The 14,516-nt window shown below is 45.8% G+C and overlaps 1 protein-coding gene across 1 annotated transcript in view; it reads right to left on the reverse strand.

Moving 5' to 3' along the window:
* Window positions 1-13,997, reverse strand: part of anxa6 (annexin A6) — a 109,815-nt gene extending 95,818 nt beyond the window's left edge. The window contains exons 1-2 of the mRNA XM_067995994.1: window positions 13,872-13,997; window positions 8,956-9,013 (exon numbers count right to left, since the gene is read on the reverse strand). Of these exons, the coding sequence (XP_067852095.1) occupies window positions 8,956-8,973 (18 nt within the window). The 5' untranslated portion in view covers window positions 8,974-9,013; window positions 13,872-13,997. The remainder of the gene's footprint in view (window positions 1-8,955; window positions 9,014-13,871) is intronic.
* Between the last annotated feature and the right edge of the window lie 519 nt (window positions 13,998-14,516).

Genomic DNA, 14,516 nt, shown 5'->3' on the forward strand with positions numbered 1-14,516 from the left:
TTGCACACAGCAAGATCCCACAAACTGCAATGTGATAATACCCAGATAACCTGTTTTTTTTTTAGTGCTGTTGGTTGAGGGATAAATATTGGCCCCAGACAATGGGGAGAACTCCCCTGCTCTTCTTCCAACAGCACTAGGGGATCTTTTACATCCACCTGAGAGGGCAGATAGGGCTTTGGTTTAACAACTCATCTGAAAGACAGCACCAGCTCAAGTACTGGCATTGGGAGCGTTAACCTGTATTTTGTGCTCAAGTCTCTCGGAGTGGGACTTGAACCCACAACCTTCTGACTTAGGAGGCAACGAGTGCTACCCACTGAGCCATAGCTAATGAGAAGCCACTAGCATCATTAATAATACAGGCCGTGCCTGGTGTGGGGCGACTATCAAAGGGTTTAATTCATGAGGAACAGGTTAACATGGAATTCTTCTATCTGATACCCAACCTGTTTAAACAGCGGACTTAGGAATTTCAAATGAAAAGAGATGAACATATTCCTAATAAATTTCTCACGGCACGATTTCAAGTCATTAGCCATCAGGTCTCCCTCTCACGTCACCACTCTCAGCCCCCTGGGATATACCGCACCCCGCCCCCACCCCCCCCAAAATAAACCTTAACGACAACTAGCCCATCGGGGGAAGTAGGGGCAGAAACTCCCAAAACCATCAGCCCCCTTAACACCAAGTATCCCATTTTATAAATGTATAAAAAAAGACTGCAATTGTTCCCAAGTCTTCTCCAGCCCTGGTTTGTATTATCTTCCTCCACATATTTCACATCCGTAAGATTGCCAAACCGTTGCTATGACAACCAGTTATAAACGCTGCAGAGGGGGCGGGAATCAAGGTGATTACTGCATAATCAGGCGAGCTAAGATCGGCAGTTAAAACGAATACCCTTTGTTTTGCCTACGGTATCCATCGAAAGCCGACTCATACAGTCTCTGCCATAAAATTCAAAGTATTTTAACAATGTCAGGCTGCTTCTATGGGGTCTTGATGCTTCACTTGCGTTTCTCAAGTGACCAACAATCTGGTTTGTTTCTGCCGGAGAATTGATTCCAATGAAAGAAAGAAAAACTTTGCCTTTCACAACCTCAGGACATCCCAAAGAGCTTTACAGCCAATGAAGTACTTTTTGAAGTGTTGTCACTGCCGTAATGTAGGAAACGCGGCAGCCAATTTACGGACAGCAAGATCCCACAATCAGCAATGGGATAAATGATCAAGAAATCTGTTTTTAGTGATGTTGGTTGAGGGATAAATGTTGGCCCCAGGACATCGGGGAGAACTCCCCGGTGTTGTGGGTTCATCGACCCACTTCAGTGACTTGAGCACATAATCCAGGCTGACACTCCCAGAGCCGCACTGAGGGAGTGCTGGACGTGCCAGTTTCTCGGATGAGACGTTAAACCGAGGCCCCGTCCGCCCTCCCAGGTGGACGTTAAAGATCCCACTGCTCTATCTTCGAAGAACAGCAGGGGAGTTCTCCCCGGTGTCGTGGCCAATATTTTATTCCTCGAGCAACATCACAAAAAACAGATATTGTATTTTTGTTATCTGAACTATTAGAATATGCCACCCACCTGGGGGCATTGGTCATCACCCCTCACTTCCAGCGGGTAATCAGAAGGGGCGTAAAAATAGGTGGGGGCACGGTGGAACGGGTCCCCGAACCATTTCCTGGTGCCAACTGCCCCCGTTCTATCAAAAAAAAAGATCAGCAAAGGAAGAGATTTACCAGAATGATTCCAGGGATGAGGGACTTCAGTTATGTGGAGAGACTGGAGAAGCTGGGATTGTTCTCCTTAGAACAGAGAAGGTTAAGGGGAGATTTGACAGAGGTGTTCAAAATCATGAACAGTTTTGATAGAGTAAATAAGGAGAAACTGTTTCCAGTGGCGGAAGGGTCGGTAACCAGAGGACACAGATTTAAGGTGATCGGCAAAAGAGGCGACATGAGGAAACATTTTTATACGCAGAGAGTTATAATTCACTGCCTGAAAGGGCGGTGGAAGCAGATTCAATAGTGACTTTCAAAAGGGAATTGGATAAATACTTGAAGGGAAAAAATTACAGGGCGATGGGGAAAATGCAAGGGAATGGGACTAATTAATAGCTCTTTCAAAGAGCCGGCACGGGCAGGATGGGCCGATAGGCCTGCTCCCATGCTGTACCTACTGTGATACTATGAAATGTAGGTTTGTATGTGAAGGACTTGGAGCTGTTATAAGAGATCGGGTCAGACACGATGTAAAGGCAAGTCTTTCCTCCTCCAGCAGCTCCCCCCAATAACTCACTAGTTGTGAGTAAAGACCGTGTGCAGTGGCAGGCTAATCGACCATGAAGGGCATAACTTTTCTTTAAACAATCCGCTTTCTAATTTAATCAAAATGAGTTGGGCGCGACAAATTTGTGAACTCAATCTAAACAAACATTTGACATAAATACAGTTCAAGTCCAGTTTGTTCGTTATATATTTTGTTAGTACCAATTTTCCTAACTTGATATCTGAAATCTCTCCTTTCTTGTTCCTCTAAGGATGACATCCTACACAGTCTCCCTCCTCCCTCCATCCTCTGTGTTGAAATTACCACTCACTTTGTATTGTAACTCGTTCCTCCTCGGACCTTAAAACTGTGGAACTCCCCAAGACATCTCTTCCTCCTACAACCTACAAGACGTTTAAAGTCCAAACTAAAGGCCACCTAATCTCCTCCAGCCCCACGACCCTCCGAGATCTCAGCTCTCCTCCAATTTTAATCGCTCCACCATTGGCGGCCATGCCTTCAGCTGCCTGGGCCCTAAGCTCTGGAATTCCCTCCCTAAACCTCTCCGCCTCTCTCTCTCCTCCTTTAAGACGCTCTTTAAAGCCCAACTCTTTGACCAAACTTTCGGTCATCTGTCCTCATATCTCCTTATGTGGCTCGGTGTCAATTTCTGACAGATAATCGCTCCTGCGAGGTGCCTTGGGGACGTTTTACTATGTTGTTGTTTATCCTGTTTTCTCCTTACAACCAGGGAGGCACTTTCATTTTAATTAAAGCTTGTCAAGAGAATTGTAACACAACTGTAATATGTTGGACATCCCTTAAACCCAATCTCTATAATCCTACACAAGCACTAGGCTGAATAATTGAACATTTCGCACTGTGTGAAAGTTGACCTGCCTGATGGTTATCAGGAATTGTGTAGCCTGATTATTACATCAATTTAATGATGAGACAGCATTTGATAATAATTGGCCAAAATGATCTCTAAATCCAATTTCCTTCCCTCACTTCGCCTCTCCTCCTCCCCCACTACAATCCAACCATAAATTCACTTAAAGGAATCACAGCCAGACATGTCTCCATTTTTTTTCTAACGCCATCCCCCAGCTCAGATGATGAAGCAGTCTGTGCCCGCATGCAGCAAGACCTGAACAACATACAGGGGGTATGGGTTGGTGAGGGGTGAGTAACGTTCACGCTGCACAAGTCCCAGGCAATGACCATCTTCAACAAGAGGGAGCCTAACCACCTCCATATGACTTTCCATGGCATTATCATCACCAAGCTACATTCAAAGGTATGACGGTAGACAGGCAGTGGCTAGCATTTAAAGAATTAAGACATAATTTGCAACAAATACATTTTCCTTTAAGACACAAAAACCCAACAGGAAAAGTGGTCCAACCGCGTCTAACAAGAGAAATTAAAGATAATATTAAATCAAAGGAAGAGGCATAGAAAGTTGCCAGAAAAAGCAGTAAGGCTGAGGATTGGGAGCATTTTAGAATTCAGCAAAGGAGGACCAAGAAATTGATAAAGAGGGAAAATAGAATATCAGAGTAAACTAGCGAGAAACATAAAAAAGGACTGTTAAAGCGTCTATAGGTGTGTAAAAAGGAAAACTCCAGTGAAGGCAAATGTGGGTCCCTTACAGACAGAGACGTGAGAATTTATAATGGGGGATAAGGAAATGGCAGAGAAATTAAACAAATACTTTGTGTCTGTCTTCATGGAAAAAGACACAAAAAATCTCCTAGAAATACTAGAGAACCAAGGGTCTGGCAAGAATCAGGAACTGAAAGAAATTAATATTAGTAAAAAAATAGTACTAGAGAAATTAATGGGCCTGAAAGTCGATAAATCCCAAGGACCCGATGATCTACATCCCAGGGTTTTGAAAGAGGTGGCTATAGAAATAGTGGATGCATTGGTTGTCATCTTCCAAAATTCTATAGATTCTGGAACGGTTCCTGCAGATTGGGGGGTAACAAATGTAACCCCACTATTTAAGAAAGGAGGGAGAGAAAACAGAGAACGACAGACCTGTTAGCCTGACATCAGTAGCAGGGAAAATGCTAGAATCTATTACAAACGATGTGATCACAGGACACTTAGAAAATAATAATAGGATTTGGCAGAGTCAACATGGATTTATGAAAGGGAAATCACGTTTGACAAACCTATTGGAGTTTTTTGAGGATGTAACTAGTAGAATAGATAAGGGGGAACCAGTGGATGTGGTGTTTTTGGATTTTCAGAAAGCTTTCGATAAGGTCCCACACAGGAGGTTGGTGAACAAAGTTAAAGCACATGGAATTGGGATTAATATACTGGCATGGATTAAGAATTGGTTAACAGGCAGAAAACAGAGAGTAGGAATAAACGGGTCTGTTTCAGGTTGGCAGACTGTGACTAGTGGGGTACCGCAGGGATCAGTGCTTGGGCCCCAGCTATTCACAATATATATCAATGATTTGGATGAGGGGACCAAATGTAATATTTCCAAGTTTGCTGATGACACAAAACTAGGTGGGAATGTGAGTTGTGAGGAGGATGCAAAGAGGCTTCAAGGGGATATAGACAGGCTGTGAGTGGGCAAGAACATGGCAGATGCAGTATAATGTGGAAAAATGTGAAGTTATTCACTTTGGTAGGAAAAACAGAAATGCAGGGTATTTTTTAAATGGTGAGAGATTGGGAACTGTTGATGTTCAAAGGGACCTGGGTATCCTTGTACATGAGTCACTGAAAGCTAACATGCAGGTGCAGCAAGCAATTAGGAAGGCAAATGGTATGTTGGCCTTTATTACAAGAGGATTTGAGTACAGGTGTAAAGATGTCTTACTGCAATTATATAGGGCCTTGGTGAGACCGCGCCTGGAGTATTGTGTACAATTTTGGTCTCCTTACCTAAGAAAGGATATACTTGCCATGGAGGGAGTGCAACGAAGGTTCACCAGACTGATTCCTGGTCTGGCGGGATTGTCATATGAGGAGAGAGTGAGTAGACTAGGCCTGTATTGTCTAGAGTTTAGAAGAATGAGAGGTGATCTCATTGAAACATACAAAATTCTTACAGGGCTCGACAGGGTAGACGCAGGGAGGATGTTTCCCCTGGCTGGGGAGTCTAGAAAGGGGTCTCAGTCTCAGAATAAGGGGTCGGCCATTTAGGACTGAGATGAGGAGAAATTTCATCACTCAGAGGGTGGTGAATCTTTGGAATTCTCTACCCCAGAGGGCTGTGGAGGCTCAGTCATTGAATACATTCAAAACAGAGATCGATAGATTTCTAGATAGTAAAGACATCAAGGGATATGGGGATAGTGCAGGAAAATGCCGTTGAGGTAGAAGATCAGCCATGATCTTACTGTAGCCATGATGTGGAGATGCCGGTGATGGACTGGGGTTGACAAATGTAAGGAATCTTACAACACCAGGTTATAGTCCAACACTTTTATTTGAAAATCGCAAGCTTTCGGAGGCTTTCTCCTTCGTCAGGTGAGCGAGTGTGGGATTCCATGGAAGGTTACCGCATTTATAGTCAGAGAACAATATCTGGTGATTACAGATAATCTTTCCAACTGCCCGTTGTCAAGGCAATCAAAGTGTTCAGACAGAGTGATGTTACCTACAGGACCACCGAATACACAGACGGCCAGAACAAAAGACAGAGAGAGAGAGAGAAACATCCGAAAGGAAGAGAAAGACAGAGAATGACCCGTTGTGTTAAAAACAGATAACTTTTTTTCGCTGGTGGGGTTACGTGTAGTGTGACATGAACCCAAGATCCCGGTTGAGGCCGTCCTCATGGGTGCGGAACTTGGCTATCAATTTCTGCTCGACGATTTTGCGTTGTCGTGTGTCTCGAAGGCCGCCTTGGAGAACGCTTACCCGAAGATCGGAGGCTGAATGTCCTTGACTGTTGAAGTGTTCCCCGACTGGGAGGGAACCCTCCTGTCTGGCAATTGTTGCGCGGTGTCCGTTCATCCGTTGTCGCAGTGTCTGCATGGTCTCGCCAATGTACCATGCTCTGGGGCATCCTTTCCTGCAACGTATGAGGTAGACAACGTTGGCCGAGTCACAGGAGTATGAACCATGTACCTGGTGGGTGGTGTCCTCTCGTGTGATGGTGGTGTCTGTGTCGATGATCTGGCATGTCTTGCAGAGGTTACCGTGGCAGGGTTGTGTGGTGTCGTGGACGCTGTTCTCCTGAAAGCTGGGTAATTTGCTGCGAACGATGGTCTGTTTGAGGTTGGGTGGCTGTTTAAAGGCGAGTAGTGGAGGTGTGGGGATGGCCTTAGCGAGGTGTTCGTCGTCATTGATGACATGTTGAAGGCTGCGGAGAACATGGCGTAGTTTCTCCGCTCCGGGGAAGTACTGGACGACGAAGGGTACTCTGTTGGTTGCGTCCCGTGTTAGTCTTCTGAGGAGGTCTATGCGATTTTTCGCTGTGGCCCGTCGGAACTGTCGATCGACGAGTCGAGCGTCATATCCCGTTCTTACGAGGGCGTCTTTCAGTGTCTGTAGGTGTCCATCGCGTTCCTCCTCGTCTGAGCAGACCCTGTGTATTCGCAGGGCCTGTCCATAGGGGATGGCCTCTTTGACGTGGTTAGGGTGGGAGTTGGAAAAGTGGAGCATCGTGAGGTTGTCTGTGGGCTTGCGGTAGAGTGAGGTGCTGAGGTGCCCGTCTTTGATGGAGATTCGTGTGTCCAAGAAAGAAACCTGGTGTTGTAAGATTCCTTACATGATCTTACTGAATGGCGGAGCAGGGTTGAGGGGCGGATGGCCTCCTCCTGCTCCTATTTCTTATGTTAAATCCCCCACCATCAACATCCTAGGGGTCACCATTGACCAGAAATTCAACTGGACCAGCCACAATGTTGTGGCTAGTAGAGCAGGTCAGAGGCTGGGTATTCTGCAGTGAGTGATTCACCTCCTGACTCCCCGAAGCTTCTCCACTATCTACAAGGCACAAGTCAGGAGTGCGATGGAATACTCTCCACATACCTGGATGAGTGCAGCTCCAACAACACTCAAGTGGCTCGACAACATCCAGGACAAAGCAGCCCACCTGATCAGCAGCCCATCCACCACCCTAAACATTGACGCCCACATCCCGAGAATGAATTTAAAAAAACACTCCCAGGGCAGATACAGCATGGATTAGATACAGAGTAAAGCTCCCTCTACACTGTCTCAACAAATACTCCCAGGGCAGATACAGCATGGGTTAGATACAGAGTAAAGCTCCCTCTACACTGTCCCATCAAACACTCCGAGGGCAGGTACAGCACGGGTTAGATACAGAGTAAAGCTCCCTCTACACTGTCCCATCAAACAGTCCCAGAGCAGGTACAGCACATGTTAGATACAGAGTAAAGCTCCCTCTACACTGTCCCATCAAACACTCCCAGGGCAGGTACAGCACGGGTTAGATACAGAGTTAAGCTCCCTCTACACTGTCCCATCAAACACTCCCAGGGCAGGTACAGGGTTAGATACAGAGTAAAGCTCCCTCTGCACTGTCCCATCAAACACTCCCAGCAGGTACAGCACAGGTTAGATGCAGAGTAAAGCTCCCTCTACACTGTCCCATCAAACACTCCCAGGGCAGGTACAGCATGGATTAGATACAGAGTAAAGCTCCCTCTACACTGTCCCATCAAACACTCCCAGGGCAGGTACAGGGTTAGATACAGAGTAAAGCTCCCTCTACACTGTCCCATCAAACACTCCCAGGGCAGGTACAGCATGGATTAGATACAGAATAAAGCTCCCTCTACACTGTCCCATCAAACACTCCCAGGGCAGGTACAGCACGGGTTAGATACAGAGTAAAGCTCCCTCTACACTGTCCCATCAAACACTCCCAGGGCAGGTACAGGGTTAGATACAGAGTAAAGCTCCCTCTACACTGTCCCATCAAACACTCCCAGGGCAGGTACAGGGTTAGATACAGAGTAAAGCTCCCTCTACACTGTCCCATCAAACACTCCCAGGGCAGGTACAGGGTTAGATACAGAGTAAAGCTCCCTCTACACTGACCCATTAGTGCATCAAAGTGATACTGTTCCATTTCCCAAACCAGCACATTATCTCCCAAGTTGTGCTCTATTTCTGTGATGTCGTTTAACACTAACGCTCTGCAGTTAATGCTAATACTGAGTGTCAAGTACTAGAAACCCTACTTCTCTTTTAACTTGACCCTTAACTATTACAACACCATTCATGAGCTATGTGTGTGTGTCCCCCATTATTCCCTCCAATCTCCAATGCTTACCACAGCAAGTGTGTGGCTTTTCTCAGTGAGATTGTCCACTTAGTACCAATTCGGAGTAGATTTGTGCAGGATCCCCTGACTGCAATTACCCAAACTCATTTCATGGAGGATTCTTATATCCAGCAGCGAGAGAGGACTTTCACCACACCAGTCAGGGCTAGATTTGAACGCAGATTCCAGACATAAAAAAAACACTATATAATCTGCTGTACGCCCCATAATTAACATCACCAGAGCAACTGAGGAGGGAACCAGAATGGGATTCACTTCAAAAGTACTTCATTAGGTGTAACGTGCTTTGCGACGCCTTGAGGTCGTGAAAGGTCGAACTCCCCTTGCCGAAATGATCAGTATCGTGACCAGAACGTTCACCTGTCACCAAAACATTCTCCTTACCTTTCCTTTGGCAGACATGGTTTCCAGTTACCGAGAACGGATATTCAATCCAAACAATCTGCAGAGAGAAAAAAAAAAGAGGATCAGCAATTATTTATGTCTCTGATAAAGGCTGTGAATTACCCAGTGATCCATTATACATGTCTCTCTCCACAGATGACTGCGAGCCACCTCATTAACCAGCATCGTGTTTCATGTATTCTGTAAATACGATCGGATGAAGCAACTGCTTCTTTATATTTACCCAAACATCCTGACAGTTGCCAGTGCTCATTTGAAATGTTAACTTAATCATTTAAAAAAAAAATGTGATTATAATAATTAAATATAAGACACGCCTCAGCGGAAACAGGAGTACGGGATTTATTTGACCTGTTGTGCTTCTCAGAGCATCGCTGAATCACTGCAGTAGAAAGGGGGGCCTGCTTCTTGGTGCAGCAAAACACATCCTCAAGAACGATGACTCATGCAGATCAATACGAGTAAAACTGCAGCAGTGGACTGGGAGAGCAGTGTCTCAGTGGTGGCTCAATGGGCTCTGACTCAGAAGATTGTGCGTTCACTGTCCCTACTCTGTAGATTCATGTAACTAAAATCCAGGCTGATAACTCACATACTAGTACCGAGGGAGTGCTGCACTGTCGGAGGTGCCGTCTTTCAAATGAGATGTTAAATTGAGGCCCCGTCTGCCCTCTCAAGTGGATGTAAAAGATCCCATTACCACTACTTTGAAGAAGAGCAGGCGAGTTCTCCATGGTGTCCTGAGCCAGTATTTATCCCCTCAACCAACATCACTAAAAATATAGATTATCTGGTCATTATCACATTGCTGTTTGTGGGATCTTGCTGTGCGCACATTGGCTGCTGCGTTTCCTACATTACAACAGTGACTACACTTCAAAAAGTATTTCAATGGCTGTAAAGCACTTTGGGATGTCGTGAAAGGCACGATATAAATGCAAGCCTCCCTCTCTCTGGAGGGACCTCTGATTGTCTTGCTAAGCCCACTGAACCCTGAGCAAGAGGAGGGATGTGGTGGGGAATGCAGCTCGGTGCAGATGAGATTGAACAAAAGTGGACAAGAACTTTGGGGCCAAAACTCTTGTTCCCAACAATTCCTATGTCATTTTTCACTGCAAATGACCTTGAGGAAAACAACATCCTTCCTCTGTCAGTCTGACTCAGCTGGTAATCAGAAGTGGGATCGCGGACGATTTATCCCTCCTTAACCCAGGGGCACCCAGGACAGTCAGAGGATGCCCTCTATTGCCACAGTTCATTGGGTCTAAGTTCTGTGCGTGCACGAATACCGCAGACACAGTGCAGGAAGAAGTCTAAAGTACCGTAACCACCGGCAACAGGTCTCAGTTGTGGATTCCACCGCAATAGAATTCAAAAGCAGATAATTTATGTTAAACTTGTATAGAAGCTTGGTTAGACCACACTTGGAGTACTGTGAACAGTTCTGGTCTCCATATTATAAAAAGGATACAGAGGCACTGGAGAAGTTTGCAAGGATGATCCCAGAACTGAGAGGTTATAACTATCAGGAAAGGCGGAACAGGCTGGGGCTCTTATCTCTAGAAAAGAGAAGGCTGAGGGGTGACCTGATAGAGGTCTTTAAAATTATGAAGGGGCTCGATAGGGTAGATGTAGAGAAGATGTTTCCACTTGTGGGGGAGACCAAAATTAGGGGCTATAAATATAAGATAGTCATTAATAAATCCAATAAGGAATTCAGGAGAAACTTCTTTACCCAGAGAGTGGTGAGAATGTGGAACTCGCTACCACAAGGAATAGTTGAGGCGAATAGTGTAGATACATTTACGGGGAAGCTAGATAAACACATGAGGATGAAAGGAATAGAAGGATATGCTGATAGGGTGAGATGAATTAGGGAGGGAGGAGGCTCGTGTGGAGCATAAACACTGGCATAGACCAGTTGGGCCGAATGGCCTGTTTCTGTGCTGTAAATTCTATGTGATGTCACTGGGTCAAGACGGGACTCGCTCCCCCAAACGGGCATGGGGTTCATCAGGATTATCACAGAAAAACGGGGGAACGCCAATAACTATTCTTGATAAATCTCACGACTTCCCATCTGGCCAGTCTGCCCCTGCACTGAGTCTACACTACATCACAATACATATTTCACATCCTGCACAGGTGATTGTGGGTTTGCTGGTACAGGGATTGTATCTGTCACAATATAAGAAAATAACACATCTGTCAACAAAGGACTGAGGTGAAAGAAAGAACTAGTATTTACACAGCATCTTTCATGACCTCAGGATGTCTCAAAGTGCTTTCCAGTGCTCTTGAAGTGTGGTCACTGCTGTAATGTAGGAAACACGGCAGCCAATTTACGCACAGCAAGATCCCACGAACAGCAACGTGATAGTGACCAGGCCAACAGTTTTAGTGATGTTGGTTGAGAGATAAATATTGGCCCAGGACACCAGGGAGAACTCCCCCTGCTCTTCTTCGAAATAGCGACGTGGGATCTTTTACATCCACCCTGAGAGGGCAGACGGGGCCTCGGTTTAACGCCTCACCGAAAAGATGGAACCCGTGACAGTGCAGCGCTCCCTCAGTACCGGCACTGGGAACGTCAGCCTAGATTTTATGCTCAAGTCTCTGGAGTGGGACATGAACGTTTGACACCTTGCTTGGACCTTTGCATGTTCTATGTTTGGAAGAGAGCCCTCGAGACAGTGGTCGGCTTCAGAAAGGCAGACAAACTATACAGTTTCCTCCTTATTACACACGGGAGACAAAATAATAGCGTTGGCACGCTGGACGTGGCAACAAATGTAATGTAGCTGCCCTGATGGCGTAATCCCACCACCCAGTGTGGACCTGGCCAGAATGGACCTACAGAGCAGAATGGTACCCAAAGTGAGGCTGGCTTCATTCACTCAGCTGACCTCAACTGGGATGGTGGCAGGGATGCTATCACTGGCCTCAGTGCCTCTAGGCGAGGGAGGGGGAAGAATCGTTTTCGGGCTGCTGATCGCTGTACTGCAAGTATGGTAGTCCAGCGGTTATGGTACTAGACTAGTAACCTCAGCTCAGTCGTGAGTTCAAATCCCACTACGGCCAAGTCATGAGTTCAATAAACTGGCTGGCACCAGAAAAACGACCATGAAAGCTGCTGGATAATAAATCTCAACTAAGAAACCTGCTGCGTCTGGTCTCCAAATAACTCCAGTGACCACACTATGTGGTTGACTCGTAATACCCTCAATTATAAGGGTGTGCAAGGACAAAGTTCACCCCCACCTTCTCAGGAAAACTAGGGATGGGCAATAAATGCCCACTATTCCAGAAATGGTCTGGTCAATGTTACCTCCCACAGTTGAACAGCCCACTAACACTGTCTAGGAGGTTAATGATTTGGGTGATGCCTGGCACCAGTTGGCTCCACAGGAGAGAAGGGTAGAGAGCTGACAAGGAATAAGTACATCCGACTGAATATTGAGGACCTGCTCCCCTCCTATCTCTGGAACTCATGCCCCACACACAATACACCAAGAGCGTGGACATTTCTGATCTGGTTTTTTCTCCACACAGTTACTGAATTGGGCCCGTTTGGTTAGCTGAAAATATAGAGACCTTGACGGAAAAAATAATTGCTCACAAAAACATCATAATTTGGATTAGTCATTATTCACATTGGTAACACGCAATTATACGGCGCTAAAATTATAATCATCCTTTGGAATTAGGCAGCGGAACGGGGACAAGCAAATTAAAGGGATGGGTTTTATTCAGTCCCACATCAATATGTCAAAGGTTGGATTCAGGCCAAGTTTCCCCCCTGTCTGTCTCCAATCCAGTAATTTTATAAACGGCGGCTCTGCAATTTGTATTCAGATTTTCTACAGTCTCAATCCTCAAGGTTACAGTCTGACTCAGTTTACGGAATGGCTTTTCTTGCGGGGAGAGGGGCAGCGGGGCGGGGGGGGGGGGGGAGATATAATACTTCTTACATGGGGGAGATTGTTAAGCAATGTGTAACTCAATCTTTTTTCTCCTTGCACACAGCTCCCGGAGGGGTGGATTTAATGACCAGCGCCCCCGGAGCCTTCAGCGTGTCTGCTGCAGTCCCCACGCCCGAGTGCTGCGGAACCAGATCCTCATCTCCAGCCCCCCTCACAGGAGGCATAAATCCCCCAACTATATCACCAATAAAATGTACCAAGATTGGGACTGTCTCCACAGGGCATGTGGAGTTTGCCCATTGTAGACCCTCCCCTGTATCTCAACAAACATTAACCTCAGACTTTGGACAAGTGGGTTTAAGCAAACATCTAATGTGCTCTTATCTGAAAATGGTCAACTTGTAGAAATTTTAAACACGAATTTCGCAGACCAAATTATCGATGTAAAATTTATTAAAAATCCTCGACTAAAATTTCCTTGAGTGAAAATAAACGTTTTGCTAAAAGAAAATTACTTCATTTTAATTGCTTCATGTTTCTTTATTAATTTTAAAACTATTTTTTAAACCAAATCAACAAATTTTAATTTCCATTTAAACAAACCAACAAATTCCCTTTAGATAAACCAACGCTTTTTAATTGAATTCTCCTCCAACAAATTAGCACTTTTCAATGTAATTTTTTCAAATAAATTAATACTTTAAAACAAACTTGACATTGTTATTTGATTCCTTCTAAACAAATTAACATTTTGAATGTAACTCCTTTTAAAACAATTTGATGCATTGCGTTTAAAACAATTTGATACATTCCAGTGTATCTCTTTCTAGAACAATTTGATACAGTTCATGTATCTCTTTTAAAACTTTTTGATACATTTCATGCACCCCTAAAACAATTTGATACATTCATCTCTTTTTTTAAATGAATTGCTCCATTGCCCTGCCTGGTGGCGAGGCCTCTGCTACTCACCCCGGGGGTTGCGGTGATTTCTCGGGAGCGCTGACCCTCCTCCAGCTCGGCCTGTCCACTTCTCCCTCTCCCTCTCTCGCTCGAACTGCTCCTTCCCTCCCTCCCTGACGTCAGCCCAGACCTGGCATCGCCCCCTCCCTCTCTCCCTCCCCCTCTCTCTCTCTTTCCCTCCCCCTCTCTCCCTCTATTTCCCTCCCTCTCTCCCTCCCCCCTCTCTTTCGCTCTCTCTCTCTCTCCCTTCCCCCTCTCTCTCCCTCCCTCTCTCTCTCTCTTTCTTTCCCTCCCTCCCCTGACTTCTTCAGCTGAGCTCAGTGCTTCTATTTTAAAGCTGCTGCGGATTTACAGTGTGGCCCGAAAGGATTGGAACGATTTCTTTTAGCGTTTTGTGAGCAAGAGGCACAGCCTCGTTGGAGGGGCAAAGGGTGGGGGGAGTCAGGGGAAAGAGAGCAAGGTCATGACCCATGCCCACCCCCAAATTTATTAACCCTCCGTCTAACCATCTCCCCCACTGGTTGCACCTGTGCACCTGAATTGGGGCAGCAAGGGCTTTTATTCTCTCATTCTCGGGATGCTGGCAAGGCCGGCATTTATTGCCCATCCCTAATTGCCCTTGAGAAGGTGGCGGTGAGCCGCCTTCTTGAACCG

This window comes from Heptranchias perlo, chromosome 14 (genome assembly GCF_035084215.1).
Source record: "Heptranchias perlo isolate sHepPer1 chromosome 14, sHepPer1.hap1, whole genome shotgun sequence".
In the NCBI taxonomy this organism is placed as follows: domain Eukaryota; kingdom Metazoa; phylum Chordata; class Chondrichthyes; order Hexanchiformes; family Hexanchidae; genus Heptranchias; species Heptranchias perlo.